A 17,913-nucleotide genomic window follows, 5' to 3' on the forward strand; every position below is an offset into this window, starting at 1 on the left:
CGTTATAGGGACCGGGTTCAGGGGTTCGGTGTCGGGTGCTGGACCTGGACCAGACTATGATATGTGGCACCGTTATAGGGACCGGGTTCAGGGGTTCGGTGTCGGGTGCTGGACCTGGACCAGACTATGATATGTGGCATCGTTATAGGGACCGGGTTCAGGGGTTCGGTGTCGGGTGCTGGACCTGGACCAGACTATGATATGTGGCACCGTTATAGGGACCGGGTTCAGGGGTTCGGTGTCGGGTACTGGACCTGGACTAGACTATGATATGTGGCACCGTTATAGGGACCGGGTTCAGGGGTTCGGTGCCGTTATAGGGACCGGGTTCAGGGGTTCGGTGTCGGGTGGTGGACCTGGACCAGACCGCTGGAGGTAAACAAAAATACTCAGTCTTCCAGGACACTCGGCCGCGACCACCGCTCTCTAATAACTCCTTTATAATCGAAACATGAGGCAAGTCCTGGCTGATTGGTGGCTCCTTATGAGTTTTGTTGTTGATGAATATTGGTTTGTGTGAAGTTATATAGAGGGAGATAATAATTAAGGCAGTTAACAAGCTGTGTGCTCTGTAATTGTTGTTGATGTGCCTGTTTGCCCATTGAATCACACTGTTCTTAACCATCCCTAACCTTTAGATCTCCTTATTTGGAGTATTTCTAACCCCATTTCAACCAGGTGGCAAAGAATAATTATGTCAGAAATAAGTTTTTTAATATTTATTTTGTTAGGGGGGGGGGGGACAATAACGGGTACTTCCCCCCAAAATAAAGGTCAAATTCGATTAAATCACACCAAGCTACACAGGATAAACTAATTTCTAAACTACTAAGGCATATTGGCCAAAACTGCAATTTTATCACTGTATCAGGTATCTTAGAAATTTATTATATTTATTTGGGTAAAGGCTTAGGGGTAATTATTGATTACTGACCCTCTGCCAATTTTCCATAGGGAACGATTTAAAAATGCTGCAATTTTATTGTGTTTTATAGTGGATGCTTTCATAGTTTGCGCAAATGTGTAAAAAAATGGTTATTTCTAAATTAAACCTAACCTTAGTTGATAAGAAAAACAAGCAGCAGAAGCATTGTTAGAAGACCTCACCAACCAAACCAAAGAAACCTACGTAACCTTACCAAACTTCCTAGCTATGGGGCTTTTCCCCCCTGGACCCCCTGGCATATTAAACAGAAAGAACTTTGATATGGTGTAATTTTATGTTTTTTGTGAACGTGAGAACAGCTGCCCAGACTGTGCAGCTCATAAACGTACACTGGCATTGATCGGAGTGCGGCAGAGAGAGTGGCGGAGTGTTTTGAAATTTGTCAATATGATTGGCTGTTTACATCAGGGGTTGCGGCATCTCTGCCATATTGCCGCAGAGAGGACAAAGTAGTGCACGCTTAGGCGTCTAATTATCTACCAAATGAATAATTTTCCAAGAAATGATTATCATATCAGAACATGAAACATAAGGCTACATTTTCACAAAACATTAGGTACCTAACTGTTAAAGTTTTTAGTGTATGGGGACTATTTAGGGTTCTCGGATAAAAATCTTCCTGTATATCCTTTAACAATAGAGTATAGTACTTATTTGATATTTAAGAATAAAGATTCTAAATTGATGTATTGCAGATGGGTGAGAAAATAAGGAGAGGTCAGTTGAGTTACTGGGTGTCAGTGAGTGATGCTAAGGAAGCTGAAGATGCAAAGACACAGAGAAACTCATCAGCAATGGAGTCACTCCCATATTTCTGTACCACAGCAAACTTGCCAAGTGCTGTTGTGTACTTGTCACAGGTAAGTGTGATGCTAGTGTTATCTTATATACATTTAAAGTTGATGGCTTCATCATGTTATAACATATTCAGTATATTTAAGTTGGCAGTGCCTTAGACAGACTCACTTTGGGTTGGAACTAATTTGTCAATTGAGGTGTAAGGAAACAGTAAACCATCAACATTTGCAGGTTTGATGTTTGCAGTTTTGAATATTTGCAGCGGCATTCTCTGTGCAGTACATTATGCAGTATTGCCACAGTTATTCGTGATTCCTCAATGATGAATTAAGTTATCTCTGATTTACTGTTTGTGACCATTGTGCTTTTATTCATTGTCATGATACTGAGTTTTCCATGATTTGATATGAGGTTTACATCTTTGACTTGTGTCCTGTCAGAATCCACTGTAATGTACCTCATTCACTGTCTGAGCTTAGAGTATTGTCCTTAATTATATATTATACTGTACTGTGATTGAAAAATATTGTGTATGGTGGTAATCAAGGTGGGAGACCAAGTGGGAGTAGTGGTGGACTGCAGCAACTGCATCACCCATGCAAAGGCAGGAGAATCCTCAGTTAACTATCAAATTGGGTTATTTTTGCCTGTGGATTGCCACTTAATCAGGGATAAATGAGAGGGATATTTACAGTATATAGTACTGTATATATACAGGGTGAGCAAGTAGTCCCCATTCCCTTGCTACAGTTCTCACAGCACCAACGTGTGGATAAATCGCAACATATTAATTTGGTGACAGTTCAACAATATATCTTGTCATCATCAAATCTAAAACACACAAAATAATGAACAATAGCATCAACATTAAAAACTCAGCATGTGAAATGAAATTAATTACAGTATAACATTGGGTGCATTACTGTAAGCACCTTACAAAAACAAGATGCTGTCACAGCACTAGAAGTATTGAAATGTTAATTGCTAAAACTTCATACATTTAACAGAGCAAAATCATAAGGCATAGCAAAAGCTCATAACCTCATACCTAAGATAAGCAAATATAATACATACCAGTTAATAACAAACAATAAAACAGTAGAGGAGTTATGTGTGCCTTGACTGGTTAGACTTGTAACTAAGAGAAGAGCAACTGCTGTGACCTGCATCTTGTTGTCAGGGCAAGTGGCAAGGGTTGAGAAGTCTGACTTACCAATATTTGTGGGGTGATCGCATTCCTGACTGTGGTCTCCGATAGCGGAATAAGGTGTTTTGGACAACAGCTTACTTGAATGATGACCGGGTCAGCGCACACCACAGTACTGGGATACCATATCATATGGAACAATTATTTTGTTAGTGGTAATTTTAATGATTGACAAACTTTCTTACAGGAGCTACAAGGAATGGGTCTTAATTGTCCACTCATTGAGACAGGCAGCCAGAGGGTTAACTTAGTAGCTCTTGTGAATGCCTGCTGGGAGATAACGCAGCTGTACCGTTCATCTGTTCGTGACAGCAACACCCTTCACGACCAGAGGAAAAGAGATGTTGCTGATCTCAACCACTTCCAGGTACTGTACTGGAAAATGCTAAACGAAATTTATACAGTAAACCCTCTCAATACTGGACTCATTCATGCCAGACTTCTCCGTTTTCTGGGAGGGATTACCTTGGTAGTCTTTTATTTGGGGCATGAAGACATAACTGAAGATATGACAAAAATATGATGATCAAAATTGTAGTGAGTCTGTAGGAGCCATGACTGGATATATATACAGGTACTCACATACAATTTGGGGATCCAGACCTGTAATGTGTGTTGTTAGCATCACTTAAAATTGCTCATTCTGTTTTAGCATAATTTTAAGATTGCTAACTACAAGTAATGACATGTCTATAAGTTTGGTGCTACAACAGAACAACATACGAGATCTACGAGGGAGCGTGGAGGAGAAAGAGAGACTGGTGTGTGATGCCCAAGAGAGAGAGAGGCAGGCCATATCCATCAGTAAAACTCTCTCCACCAAGCTGAAGACAGAAAAAGAGGAGGTACAGTACTGTAGTAACATTTAATTGTCCCTGGTTTTACTTTTGTCATATTTTTGTAAGTGTGAACACTTTGACACTTAAATTTACATGTACAGTAAAACCTCTTTAAACAAATTGTGATTATCTTTAATGAAAAGATAGTGTTAAATTGTTTATACAGTAGTATGGCTATGATTTTTTTTATACACGTAGAAGAGGATAAGTTGACCTGGGTCTTGAAACAGGCTGTAGTTATATTCAAAGATGTTGCCAAGGAGAGAAAAAATACAGTACAGTCGACCCTCGTTAATTCAGACTAATAGGGGGGTAAGGGTGTCTGTTTTAGCCGATTGTCCGAATTATCCGATTTAGGGGTTAATATTGCATTATATTTCAAAGTCATTGTTTTCGTCACGATTTTATCCCACTTTCCACTGTAATACGTACGTCATTTCAGCAAAAATATTACATTTCCGTGAATGTATTATATCAAGCACAGTATGAATAGAATATCATTGTAATATAACAGTATTTTAACTGAAAACTAGTAAAAAAACGAATAACATCTCAAGAACATCGGAAGCTTAGGTAAAGTCTTTTGTTTTCGTCATGTATTTTATCCTATTTTACATTAAAATACATCACCTTTCAGCAAAACTACTATTTATTTCCGAAAATATATTCATTCAGGTCACAGTTAAGGTAAAATATACATGTGATGTAACAGTTTTTTAACTGAAAACGATTCGAAAAACACGTGTGCCGTCTAGCTGATACTCAACAGCTGGTGGTGCGTCATGCGTCGTTGTAAACAATAGGAGGTTGAAGTAGATTACCGGGTATTATATTAAGTGTGAAATATCAAAAAGGTTTTTATTACCGGTATTTTTTGTAGATCAATGAGAACTGTGATACCGTATATGATATGATAAGTTAGCCTGTGCTAAGAACTTCAACATAGACTACTGAAAACACGTTGTAAGGTAATTTAGCCTATTGTAAGTTGGTGAGCTTCATTTGCTGAAGAAACTGCACAACTTTTCATTACTAATTGGTACATATTTTACGTTTCCATTGTTTACTGGCAGTAAATAGTAAATATTTTTCATGTCTGAAGCTAAAAGATGCATCCCCCCCCCCCACACTAGTGGTGGAGATGTTACATTTAACCAAAAAGACGCTGGTGTTTTATCCCAGCAGTGGGTGGACCAGCATTTTAGCTTAAGGTCCGCGTAGGTAATATTCCTACAAATCTAAAAAAAAAAAAAAAAAAAAAGTTCGTTCAGATTTTGTCCGAATTATCCGAAATCCGGATTAAAGGGGTCCGAATTAACGAGGGTCGACTGTAGTTGCAAATGAGAAGATGCATAGGACAGGCTCCTCACACATTAACTCCCTGCATAGAAAACTTTCCTTATACCTCATGATTGATAAGAATTGTGAATCTTGGGTATTGTTGACAAATAAGACCCTTGTGTGTTTGTCTTTGACCAAGGGCAAATGCATTGGTTATCTGATTTGATTGTGTTTTGACTGAAGTCCATGTAAATTACCTCACAACAGTGCATTAGCCTTCAGGATGTGAAATATGACCGAGGGAGGGAAGATTTATAAATGCCAAGGGAGGAAGTTCTGCCTCTGGGTGCTGAACCTGTGTAAGTTAAAGACAACAGTATTAGTTTGGCTCTGAACTGAAATGCAACATTTGGCTTTCCAACACTGGAAATTTTATTTTCAGTCTATAATTATCTAATTTTTTTTAGTTTGGGGTAACTTTTCTTTGTCAATGTTTTAATTTTAGAATTATGAAATTTTGACACTAGAACAATGTCATACAATTTTTTTTTTAATATTGTGCTTTAGCACTAATCTTTGGTAACTAGTCTTTTTGTTTAAGTTTTTCTTTTACTTGTTGATGCTTTGCCAATGGTTTGCTATCATTGATGAAAAAATACAAACCTCTACAGTACTTCTTATGATCTGTTTACCATGACTTCAGTTTTACTGAAATTTAATTATTGTTCAAGGGGTACAGTGGCCATGTGGATATAGTACTTGCCTCCTTCAAATGATCAATAGTTCTCTACCAGGACACTCAGCTGTGAATGGGTACCTTGCTTTGCAGCTGGAGAAATGTAAGTGGTCAAGCTCAGTGCTGGCCACGTTGCCTCCTTGTGTAACAAAAAGGGAAAGAGAGCGAGAGTTTTCAGTTTGCTGTATCCACAGTGCCTTTAATGGGTCATTATGTTCAAAGAACTTTTTTCACAACTAATATTTAGTTCCCCAAGTGATATCCATTCAAGCCATATTATTTAATTTTATTTCTTCATAAATTGATAAGTATAAAATGTGCATGTTTCCATTTACTGTTGCCACCATCAAAAGATTTATGCCATGTTATTTTAGTTGTACTGTACAGTACTATACTATTTAGTTTTTGGTAGTCTACACGTAGTCAGATTATCCACCTCTTGGCTCTCTGTGCAGAGTGAAACATAACTACAGTATTGTAAAGATTCTTTCTCCAGACTAACCTCCTTTGCTGTTGTGATGAAATATTTAATGCATAACTCCTTGTCTATAGTGGTTAAATCAAATTCAAAACTCACTAATGAAAAACATATTCACTGTGAATTATTTTAACACATATTAAGATACTGCACTAAAGTTAGTTTTCTTAGGTTCAAGAAGCACTGGACATTTCTCATGTACAATACCTGTACTGTAATATGTAATTTGGCAAACACTCAGTACTTATAGATAAATTTCTTTTCACAAGTGTTAATGATTTATGTTTATGAGGACAAGATAAAAACATTTAAAAGGGCATTTTTTTGTGTGTGTAAGTCATGGTGTAGCACATTTAACCACCATGGTTAAATGTGCTACACCAAGTCAGCTGATGAAATCTTCCAGTAAAATGGAAGGGACAAAATAGTTTTTTGACTTGTGTTATTCAAGAAAATATATTTTGTAAGATACTGTAGTATGAAGTGAAGCACATTACAGTAGTGTTATTTATAAAGATATAATGTTTCTTGGCCAGAGTAAATTAAAATTTTCAGTATCACCTGAGTTTTACAGTCATAGTTACCAAGATAAGCACATTGATTTGTTGACCATGAACAAATGTTCCAAGAAATCTGTTTATTGTTTTTTTTATCTGACTTTTTAATGGTAAAATTTTCCCTCATTCCGTTCTTTTATATCTATTTGTGTCTTTCAAATACTTGTAAGAAAAATATTCTATAACTGAGGCTCAAACCCAGAACTGTACTAACTGGATATTAGTCTTGTTGATAATCTTTCGAGAGTCCTGCCTTAGTCAGGGAATATTTCAATTACCTGTACCCTGAGATAATTAGATGGTGTACAGTATATAATTTTTTTTAAATTTTCATATCCTTATGAACATGTCCTTAGTCAACCCTCTATCAGTTGTTAAGATTTTAAACACATACTTTTCATTTCTTTTGCTTTATATATCCAAAGGGTCTTCTGTTATTTTCACTCTTATCATTATTGTTTTTATACTTTTGAAAAACTACAAAGGTTTAAGTATTTTAGAATCATTTAGTATACAGTACAGTACATAATTTTGTGTACACAGGTGCGGAAACTGACTAGTGTGATGCAGCAGCGAGAGGCCCATCACCACCACGAACTCCGCAAGAAAGAGGTGCTGTATGTGGTTTTAAGCCATACATATTAAAGCGAATGATTATAGAGAGAGAGAGAGAGATAGGGGAAATGATCCATATCTGTGAGTCATAAGTTGTCAATTAACCAAGATCTAGAAGCCTGTCTATCAATCTGATACCTCTTCTTTTGCTTTTGCATATAGTGAATCAAGGTATACAGAAACCCTTAAAGATGAGCAGATAATAGGGAGAGTTGTACAGGATGTAAATAGAAAGTGACTGGTAAGGGCTGAAACAGTTGGAAATATTACAGTATAACCAAAAATTGCAAAATTGAAATGAGGAATTAACAGTGCTATAATCCCTTATACAAAAGATATGGGATTTTTCTGTTTGTGGATACTTTCCCTGTCAGCCCAGAGTTTACTCACATATCGTCTGGCTTATACTGTACAGTATAGGTAGATAAATAAACAAGTAGACAAACTGATCAGTGTTTATCTATGCTGTAAAAGTCATCACTCACTACAAGAGGATAAGTGCATAAAACTATGGCATTGTAAGGAAAGCATAAACTTAAACAAGAAAAGATAAATAGATGATTATTTTGCATAGCTTAGTTAATGCAAGTTATTACTACATACTGAGTTTCAGGACCTTTTGAATAGTAAGTAATTTTGTCGAGTGTTGGGAATGTAGCACGTACTCCTTCCTTTACCGACAGACTGAGAACAACCGTCTTCGTGAACGCCTCCACCGACTGGTATCTGGTGACCGTTCATCAGATTCACGGCCTCCAGGCATGGCAGTTTCCAGTGCACTCTCAAGACCCAACCGCTCAAGAGCAAAATGGAAAACAGAAGCTTCAAATGCTCGGTTAGTGTAGGCTTTGTTGTTCTTGTATATATGTATTCTTGCATCAGCTATTGGTTGTAGATTGATAGCCCACGTCTTGATGAAGTTAACGATTGTATTATGGACTGTGACAAGTAATTCTAATGTGATTATCTGGGCTGTAACACTAGATATGAAGAGGATTTGCATCGTCGGGTACTGAGCCAGTACGAGGCTTGGGTAGGGCAGCTCAACGACGAAAATGATCAGCTCAAATCCTTCCTCTCTACAGTCTCTTCTCAACTGTTCAAACTTGTCTCCAAATATTGTAAAGTAAGTCTTTGGGTAATCTGTATGATATTTTGATGCTGTTCAAGAAATTAGAATTTATTCAGAAATGGTTTGCCATACCACAAGATGATCTCAATACAGTACACTATAATTTTCCCATATCCTGGTGTGTTAAACCTGATTTAATATTCTTCATAATTTATTTTTACTTTAAGTAATTGAGTATTCTGGATGAAGATGTCAGATAATGATCATGTATGTGAAATTGTAATTGTAAATACTGTATAGTTTTTTAATACAGTATGGGATATATCCAGTAATTTTCTTAAAAAGTAAAAACCAATGTTATTTTCAGATTGAGAATAATTTACCAACAGAAGGAGATATGAACGCTTCCACGACATCGTCCATGTTAAGTGCAGATAGTCTGGATGAGCCAGTGTTTAATCTCGAGTTCCCAGCTTTCCGTGATCAACTTCAGCAAACTTTTGATCTCCACCTCAAGACTGTTGTACAGATATGTGAAGAGAAAAGTGAGTGTACCAATACCCACAAAAAATGGCAGTTTCAGTTTCTAGTTATTTATTGTCCCACTATTGTTTTTTATTCCTAATTTGAGACTGTTTATGGAAGTACTGGACCTGTACACTCAGGTAATTTCTCAACAGCTCCTCAGTAGAAACTTTAAAATATGTCTTGATGTCTTGTCATGTTGCTGTTAAATTTACTGTCTTAGGGTAATGTTAACCCTGGCAACTACTCTTGGAACTATTGGTTTCTATACAGTATTTCACCAAAACAGACCAACTTGTATCCACTTTAACTTGCATTTGTCATGTCAGCATTTGGTTTGTTGTATTGTTTGAAGGCGATGTCGGCACTTTATGATCATTTAGAAATATGCTAGTTCTTGAAATAGTGTCTCAGAAACACTTCAACCATATTGCTTCATATCTAGGATGTATTGTTTTTGGGTATCATAGTGGTGAGGTTTGGTAAACTTTGGTCACCTTATTTAGTAGTGGCTGGATGAAAATTGGAAATAAGGTCTAATCTGCAATTTTTTCTTTGTAGGCAAAAAAGCAGATGAAGATGTCAAAGAGGAACTGAATCAAGAAATTAATAAGTTGCAAAAACAGTTAGCAAAAAGCAAAGATGAGCTGAACTACTTCCACATCTTAGTCCACAAAGGTATGGTGAGAGAGTGAGAGAAAGTGAATTACAAAGAGAAAGCTAGAGAGAGAGTGGGAGTTACAAAGAGAGAAAGTAAGAGTTAGAAAGAGAGACAGATAGTGACAGAGAAAACTAGAGAGAAAAATGACATATATTTTGCTCTGATTTATCTTTCTGCAATGATCTCAGGTGACGAAGGTGACATTAAAGAAAAGGACCTGACATTCATCAAGGATGGCGAGTGTGTGGAGGAGAGAGCAACTTTAGAGAAAGAGAAGGAAGATTTGATGAAAGAAAAAATATTACTACGGGAAGAAAGACAGTCATTCACAGAAGCAGCTATCAGACTCAACAGAGAAGTGAGTAGTAGTAGTCTCAGTAGTGTTTTGAATCATAAAGTATCATCTCACCATCATCATTTTATGGCCATTTTCAATGTTTACTTGGGTTAGCAATGATTACTTGACAGCAATTCTCCATGCTGTGCAGTCTCTTGCAGCCTCTCTTGACAGCAATTCTCCATGCTGTGCAGTCTCTTGCAGCCTCTCTTGTCAGGTTCTTAACATCGAAGTAATTTCTTATAACTTCTTCCCATGTTATTCTTGTCCTACTCCTGGCTCTCCTCTCCTCCACATTCAGACTCATGTATTTCTTGACCCAATTGGTCTTCTCCATTCTCTTTTCATGCCCAAACCATCTCTGCATACTTCCTGTATGCAAAACTTCACCTGTGGTTTCAGTGTCACATTTTACATCGACCCTTGCCATTCCCATTTCAGCTCACTTAACCTGTGTATGTCATCCTCTTTAACTACCCATTTTTCACTGACACACAGTATATCATCACAGTTTTCATGCTAGTTGCACACATCTCACACAAAGATAATATGTACAGGTATTCTTCCATTTGGATCAGTCCCATTTATAATGAAGTAAATCACCCACGCTTTCCTCTGCCAAAATTTTGTAAATGTATATGATATTGAGACACGTTTTGAAAATGACTAAACTGTTGGAAAAATTTTGTGTTCAGAGTACAGGCAGCCAGCTTGTCCTTTTACCTTTTCTCCTCTTTCCAAATAGATACTTGGAACTTGTCAAGTGTGTAAACAGAGATACAGTGTACATTATGGCCAACCAATTCCTGTATATAATAACTTTCTACATGTTTTTCTCAAATATCCAGACAGGTGTCTGGGATCATTTTGCATATTACTTGCAAGACGTTTAAAACTTTAGATTCATTCATTTTTGTGTATATTTAGAGTGTTCCATTCATTTATGTTACTTTTGTCCATAGTACAGTATACTGTATATACCATCTAGACATGTGGTATATGAAGCTTTTCTGTTGCTCTTTACGTAGAATTGTTCAGCATTTTATCTCCACCAGAAAGCAACATTTGAGGCAGAGAAGGTGGAGCTGCTGAGGCGACAGTTTCTCCAGGATCTGCCATCAACGTTGAATGACATGTGTAATGATATGGCAACAAGTGGTAATGTAAGTGTTGCACTACATGAGTCAAGCATATACTTTTATAATTACAGTAAATTCTTGGGTATATGCATTTACTTTTTGTAGGTCAATTTTGTCGTTCTCTTAGCCTTTTCAAATGTTCTATGGGATTAAAGGTCCCTTATCTGACTCGCTGAAGCAGACTTTTTTAATTTAAAAGCTAAAAACATATTAAATAAACATTACACAAATAAGGGACATGTTACCACAAAAGCCATACATTTCAGTACCCAACCCAATGAAAATCAACCCATGCAGTTTTACTAAATTTTTCATGGTGAACCAACCAATTACATAAGAGGACCATGTCTTCTCATAACTTTTAGTGAGAACATCTTGACTTTATCCAAGCAAATTCATTTCTAAAATTTGTCTTTGGGAGGAATTTACTGTACCTCAGAATTTACATAAAAGTAATTCTAATAGTAATTTTAAACATTACATTTATTTTCTTATACATTATCTATGTACTATGTAATTGTTTAGTTATATATATCAAAGACTATACATATATAATTTTTCAGGAGAGTGGTTGCAGCTTATCTAGTGGGAGTATTGGTGAGGTATTTGATTCCCCTCAGCGCATTGTGGCAATGCCAAACATTACTTCTCCACGAGGCAATGTCACTTTTGTCCAGGGTTCACCTGTTGTTTTGGGCCCCACAAGACTCCCAAAACAGCAACAGTAAGTCCTAAGTATTTGGGAAAAGTTTCTGGACTAATTTAGATTTGGTTGTGCATGTAACTCATTTTGCCAAAAATATTGTCCTTAATGTGTAGCTCCTTTGAATATTGTATTGGTTTTGATTGAGCATGTAACACATTTGAGTTATATTAATAATAGTAAGGATGGTAGGTACAGTAATAACAGCACACTGAAGTACAAGATTTGCACAGTACAGTACTTGGTTTGAGATACTAACAATACTCCAGTGATCCTGCAAGTGCAGTATTATGATCCGTATACTAATAAAAGCCTTGTTCGTTTTCTCCTTTGTTTTAGTGATTCTAAAAAGGGACAAGGATCTTCCAGAAGACTTTGAATAATGGTAAGTTGCTGTGAAGGTGGAGTAAGGGTTAGATAATTCTTTAATGTTTTAACAATGTTTTACACACTTACTGGTCTTATAGACACTCTCTCTCTGTACTGTAAGGTGACTGGAATTGAGAGCAAAGTTAGCCTTTCTGTTTACCTGTTGTCATCCATTCATTTATATGATGTAAAATCCCCAAAGCTATGCACCACCAAGCTCTCCTCTCATTCACATATTCTACTGCTTCTATCCGTCTCACTTCTAGTGGGTCCATTACCTATTGTTTCCATCTCCTTGGTCTTCTTCTCTGCCTCCTACAATCTATTTGAATTATTCAGTCTTCTTGCCAATATTTCCCTTCCCATTCTATCATTATGTCTGTACTACCTTAGCAGACATTGGTCAGGTGTTTGTCTCCTCCTCACCCCCTTCTTTTCTCTTTTCCTCAACTTGTTTTTCTTATTGTACTTATTACTCTCTGCATCCTGATCACCCCCATATTGCGATCAGACATATTTTTAAGCCAAAGTTCCTTCCTCCTGCATCCAGAATTCCAGGCTTTACTACCTTATACAGTCATAATATTAACTTTGTGATTCTCCAATACTCTACAGTACATCCCCATTTTTTGCCTCTTTTGACATGATTTTATATCTCTAAAAAAAATGTATTTACTGTAATCTGTTGTGTTTTTCCTTCCTCTACTCTGTAATTCAATTCAAACTTAATTGTTCCACTCACTAACACATCCACCTCCAGATAATGAAAATGCTTCTTGTCATCTATTATCCATTATTACCATGTATATAGAGTACTGTACTGTTAAACCTTTCTAGACCAGACTAAATGTGGAAGGGGGTAGTCTGAGTTACCTAAAATTCCAGACTATCTGAAAAAAAAAAAAACATTACACAAGTAGTAAAGAATAATAAACCTCTTAAAATGAGACTTAATGAAAATTTTTAAATGAAGCTTAATAAATTATTTTCTTTTCCCATATTACTGACTTTAGTCAAAGGCAGTCATCAACATTTGCACAGTGAACAGAGAATACCAGCCTTTCTTTCTCTTCTTTCTGCCTATACAGTGACCCCTCGTTTAACGAACGCCTCGGTTAACGAAATTTCGGTTAACGAACTGCCTTCCATAAGGATCTTCAATTCGGTTAACGAACAAAAATTCGGTTAACGAATTTCTTACGAACCGACCTCAACATGTTTTCGCTTGCACTGACCAGGCAACCAGCTTTAGTATCAGTCCGCCAATACATTAATCGGTTCTAGGGCTTAAATTCCTTACTATTTTAGTAAATATCAAGAAGTTTATACTATTTAATAATTTTAAAAGTTTAATTTTCAATTTTTTAGTCATTTTAACAATTATTGAACATAATTGAAGGTAAAGTGACTAGTTTAATGCGTGGCATCCAGCCTCTTAACACAGCAAACAGGCGTTAGTCTCTCTCTGTTTTCACTGGAGGTAACATCTTGCTTGAGACTCTCTTCAACTAAACGCTTTTTTCTGTGTTTCCAAGCAAATTATTGGTCATTTTGAAATATATTTTACGTATTGACAATATATAATGCAGTGCAGTGTTGATTTAAAGAAAATAATCTTGAATTACACCAAGAGAGCTAAAATTTTATGGGTGAAATGGCGCCATGGGGTGACTTCTCTTCCACCGAATGCCTTCTCTTCTTCCTTCTCCTCCACCCCCATTCTAAATCCATCATCATCATCATCATCATCATCATCATCCAGCCTTCTACATACACACCTCAAAGTAAGTGAACTTTTCTACCATTTTTGTTGAATTTAGGAAATTTTCGGTGAGCTGGAACCAATTACCCAAAAACCCATTGAAACAATGGTTTCGGTTAACGAACTTTTCGGTTAACGAACGACCTTCTGGAACGGATTGAGTTCGTTAACCGAGGGGTCACTGTAGTTGTCTCATCAATCTTCACAGTCTGAGTGTTTTCTGGCAAAGACCTCCAGTATTTCCCAATTTTGGCAGCATTATACACCTGGGCTAAGCACAGTTCTGTTTCATTCATTACATTGTTTAGTTTTCTCTGAATGGCTCCATACATTAAAATTATGCCTACAGCCTCACTATAGATTTTTTTCTTTACAATGCTGTGCTTTTTCTGTAAATGCCATAGCTACCCACTGCTGGCAACAAAACTAGGAATACAGTACATGAAGGTTTTGTGAGTATTTTGGCAGTAGACTGAAGCTCATCATAAACACCAACACCACTTGAATGGTGCTGCACATATCACTTACAAACAGCTTCTCTCAGTTGTATATTCTTCAGTTGTTTCAAAGTCATTCTTGCTGGTGCAGATCCTGTAGGTAGTAATATTAACACTATTTCAGTATTTCATTGCTATTTAGTCATATGGCCTTCAGTGCTGGTTAAAAATGCCTTACTTAATTTAAAAATGCTTTCAGTACTGTTTCAAGTCAGAAGGCCTCCATATATCGTCTGAAATCTGCTCCAGTAAGTAGAGCATCGTCTGTTCCACGACAAAGTGAAGTCCAGGAACATGCCACAAGTGATAGAGGCTCCAACAAACTCCGTCCTCCTCTCTCTCGTCCACGCACCTTGGAAAGAATGAAACGTAGACCGCTTTCAGGTACAGCCACTCCACTGTATAGAAGCAGAAGTCAGAGCCGTGGTGACCTGTCAAAAGATGGTGGACAAGGAAGCAGTAAAGGTGAATCCCTTTGCTTTCCATCAAGAAGAGAAGGAGAATCTTTTTTACGCACAGTAAAAGCAAATTTCCCACTCCACAGTGTCACTAAAGAAGGCCTCAGTGCATCACCTGCACATAATCAAGAAGAAGCGTTGCTCCACGGTGTATACCCAAGGTCGCCTAGATCAACCAGAAGTATAGTGACTTCTGTTTATATGAGTGATGAGAAATATTCTCAAGAAGATCAATATGATGATGAAAGTAATGTTGATAACTATGTGGAAGACCAAGATGATGGAGGAAATAGAGCGCTTATTACTCTTGAGAAAGACCTCATGAAATTAATGGCCCAAATTAATCAAAGGGATGAGCAAACTCCTGACTCTCATTGTGACACTCCTCCTTCATATGAAGAAATAACCCAACAAAAGCCACTCCTTAGAAGTGTCTTGTCATTTCATGATAGTGCCCCAGGCAGTTTATCTGGTAGTAGGAGAAGTAGTCAAGATGTCGGTGCTATGGGGGATTATATGAAAAGAATGCACAAAAAAGTGACAAAGAAATCTATTCAATCATAAGTGAAATTAAAGTTTAGGAATTAATAGTAAACAGTGATGTATAATGGTTTACAATTAATGTGGTGGATATGGAGTCAAGGTAAGTTATATTCACAGGTAATTGTAAAAATATCGGATATGTCTTACAGTATTTTTAAATCTTGAGTGATATATAATATATCAATAGCACAAACATGCATAATGCACAGTAGATTTATGGTAATATGTTGTGGTACTGTAGAAAGGTTGAATGGTAAAACATTTTATAAATACTGACATCAAAATTGTATTTTGATTTTTACTAGAATAAATAGTTTTCTTACATTATCCATTTTCAGTTAATGTGGTTTAGTGCTATCAATCAGTATTACTTATCAGTTTTAGGCTCCATTATTTCATATATGTATTTGTCTTTCAGGTTTCAGATTTTTATGGAGGTACATTGTGTACTTTTCTTTACAGTCAGGAACTGCATCTTTGGTTAATACTGTAATGCAGTACAGAATTATGGGTTCTTATTTCTTTGGTGGTGGCATGAAGCTTCTGGTATTTATGAACAAATTGTGTTGGACAAATTATGCCTTGTCATCCATCTCTCACCGTGGGAACTGAATTCTCTCATTAGTTATGCAGTCTAGTAGCTCATGTTTTACTGTATTTTTGTTTTATCCTTTTCATTGTGATTCTGGCACACTCCTGTTCACCAGAATATGTTCCATCCATCTTGGCCTTCTGTACTATCATTGACTCTAGTATTTGATGCTGCCTGGCTTTTTCCATTTTTATTTTATTTGTTACTTCTTTGGAGTCTTGCGGCCTCTTTCTGCTATATTGCAGACTGCAGGAACAAAGTGTAAACACAGATTTATTTTTTAACCATATTATCATCCATTCATTCTTACTGCTGTAACACCACCATAAGCCACTGATCGGAATCACCCTGATAATGTACTTTCCTGTAAGGTTTCATTCACTTCATACAAACTTCCATTTAGCCTTTTTATTATTACAGGGCTATTATTATTATTATTATTATTATTATTATTATTATTATTATTATTATTATTACAGGGCTATTATTATTATTATTATTATTATTATTATTATTATTATTATTATTATTATTATTATTATTATTATTATTATTATTATTATTATTTGGCAGCTGTTATAAACCTTTGAAATAATTAGCTAAATTTTCCACAGCAGTCTCATCTTACCTGCTGGCTTGCATATTTCATCCTCAGTGTTGGTCTTAACTTAATTGATGCATTTTTATCTCATTGCTGAATGGCCCTTTGTGACATCATTTCCTGCACAACTAGACCATACTACTGTAAGCTTATAGCATTTTTGGTGGCTGGTCCTCCATAAGTTTGGTGTATCATTCTGTAGTGGTCAGGGAGCCCAGTACCATTTGAGTGAAGAAGGCTGGGGTTAATGTCATCACAAGTGGTTTATTCATGGTGGACAGTGCCAGTTTTTACCCCTCAGCTGTCACAGGACCCATGGATTATTGTTTTAGTGTATGTTGTTTGTATCCTTCAAACAACCAATTAACTCCACTTAAGCATCCATGCAGTACTTCCCAAACAAAGACAAGCAATCTTAGGAAGCATAATATTTTAAAATTTTCTATAGCCCATAAATGTGCTCTGTGTTGCATATACTGTGCATGTAGAATAACCTCATAATTTTCTTTATTTATGGATATTTTTACACTAAGCAAAGGGGTCATCCATGCTTCAAGGGGGCCTACTTGTCTTTAAGTCTTGGAATAGGATTTGATATTCACATTACCACAGCAAAATATTATGTTTGCTATTCAAGGCTTCAGTCGCAATTTGCCTTCGCCATTTGTTATTGACAATCTACATGCCCCTAAGGATGGAAGCATTATAGTGTACCTATTCTGTATATTGGCATGACAATCATTCATGAATTAGGTTCCTTCTGTTTACACAAAGAATAAAAATACAGATATGGTATGTATTATATTTGTTTTTAAGGTTTCTTTATAATTCATCCACACCAGCTGTGTCAGTCTTGTCTTTCTAATTCTTCTTTTTATTCGTCCCATAAAATGATTACTTAAAAATATTTGTTTTGTGATATATGTAGGTATGTTCACAGTATCAAGTAAAGAGATTGATAATTTCTTAGTTGCACAAAGAAAGGTGAAATTAGAGTGAGATAGATAAGAGTAGAGCTTTTGACAGTAGTACAGTAGTGTATAAAAGTGTGTGTGGGAGGGGGGGGGGAGTTCGAGTGAACTGTAGAGTGTCTCTCCCCCCCAAAAAACATAAATTTTAGTGCTGCAATATCAGTGTTTAAGTAGTACACTTCTGCATTAGAAAGTAAAAGAACAAATATTTTCATGTACCCTACAG

The 17,913-nt window shown here is 36.5% G+C and overlaps 1 protein-coding gene across 2 annotated transcripts; it reads left to right on the top strand.

Moving 5' to 3' along the window:
• Positions 1 to 361: 361 nt before the first annotated feature.
• LOC121867197 (afadin- and alpha-actinin-binding protein-like) lies at positions 362 to 16,590 on the top strand. Of its 2 annotated transcripts, XM_042367007.1 has the most exons (14): positions 362 to 456; positions 1,642 to 1,806; positions 3,139 to 3,318; positions 3,665 to 3,796; positions 7,386 to 7,454; positions 8,141 to 8,292; positions 8,442 to 8,583; positions 8,897 to 9,074; positions 9,616 to 9,732; positions 9,904 to 10,073; positions 11,108 to 11,215; positions 11,755 to 11,915; positions 12,234 to 12,279; positions 14,722 to 14,859. In XM_042367007.1, the coding sequence occupies exons 2-13, from the start codon at positions 1,642 to 1,644 to the stop codon at positions 12,271 to 12,273; spliced, it is 1,614 nt and encodes a 537-aa protein (XP_042222941.1). In that variant the 5' UTR covers positions 362 to 456; the 3' UTR covers positions 12,274 to 12,279; positions 14,722 to 14,859. The 2 variants fall into 2 exon arrangements, with proteins under 2 accessions (XP_042222941.1, XP_042222940.1); XM_042367006.1 differs by lacking the exon at positions 12,234 to 12,279 and having other exon boundaries at positions 14,722 to 16,590.
• The last annotated feature ends 1,323 nt before the right edge of the window (positions 16,591 to 17,913 follow it).

This window comes from Homarus americanus, unplaced genomic scaffold (assembly GCF_018991925.1).
Source record: "Homarus americanus isolate GMGI-L3 unplaced genomic scaffold, GMGI_Hamer_2.0 scaffold6317, whole genome shotgun sequence".
NCBI lineage: Eukaryota > Metazoa > Arthropoda > Malacostraca > Decapoda > Nephropidae > Homarus > Homarus americanus.

Excerpts from the sequence above, each read along its gene's own strand:
- LOC121867197 (XM_042367006.1), top strand. The coding sequence starts at position 1,642 with ATGGGTGAGAAAATAAGGAGAGGTCAGTTGAGTTACTGGGTGTCAGTG. Across the intron at positions 3,319-3,664 it reads CTGATCTCAACCACTTCCAG|AACAACATACGAGATCTACG; the intron begins GTACTGTACTGG and ends GTGCTACAACAG. Across the intron at positions 11,216-11,754 it reads ATATGGCAACAAGTGGTAAT|GAGAGTGGTTGCAGCTTATC; the intron begins GTAAGTGTTGCA and ends ATAATTTTTCAG.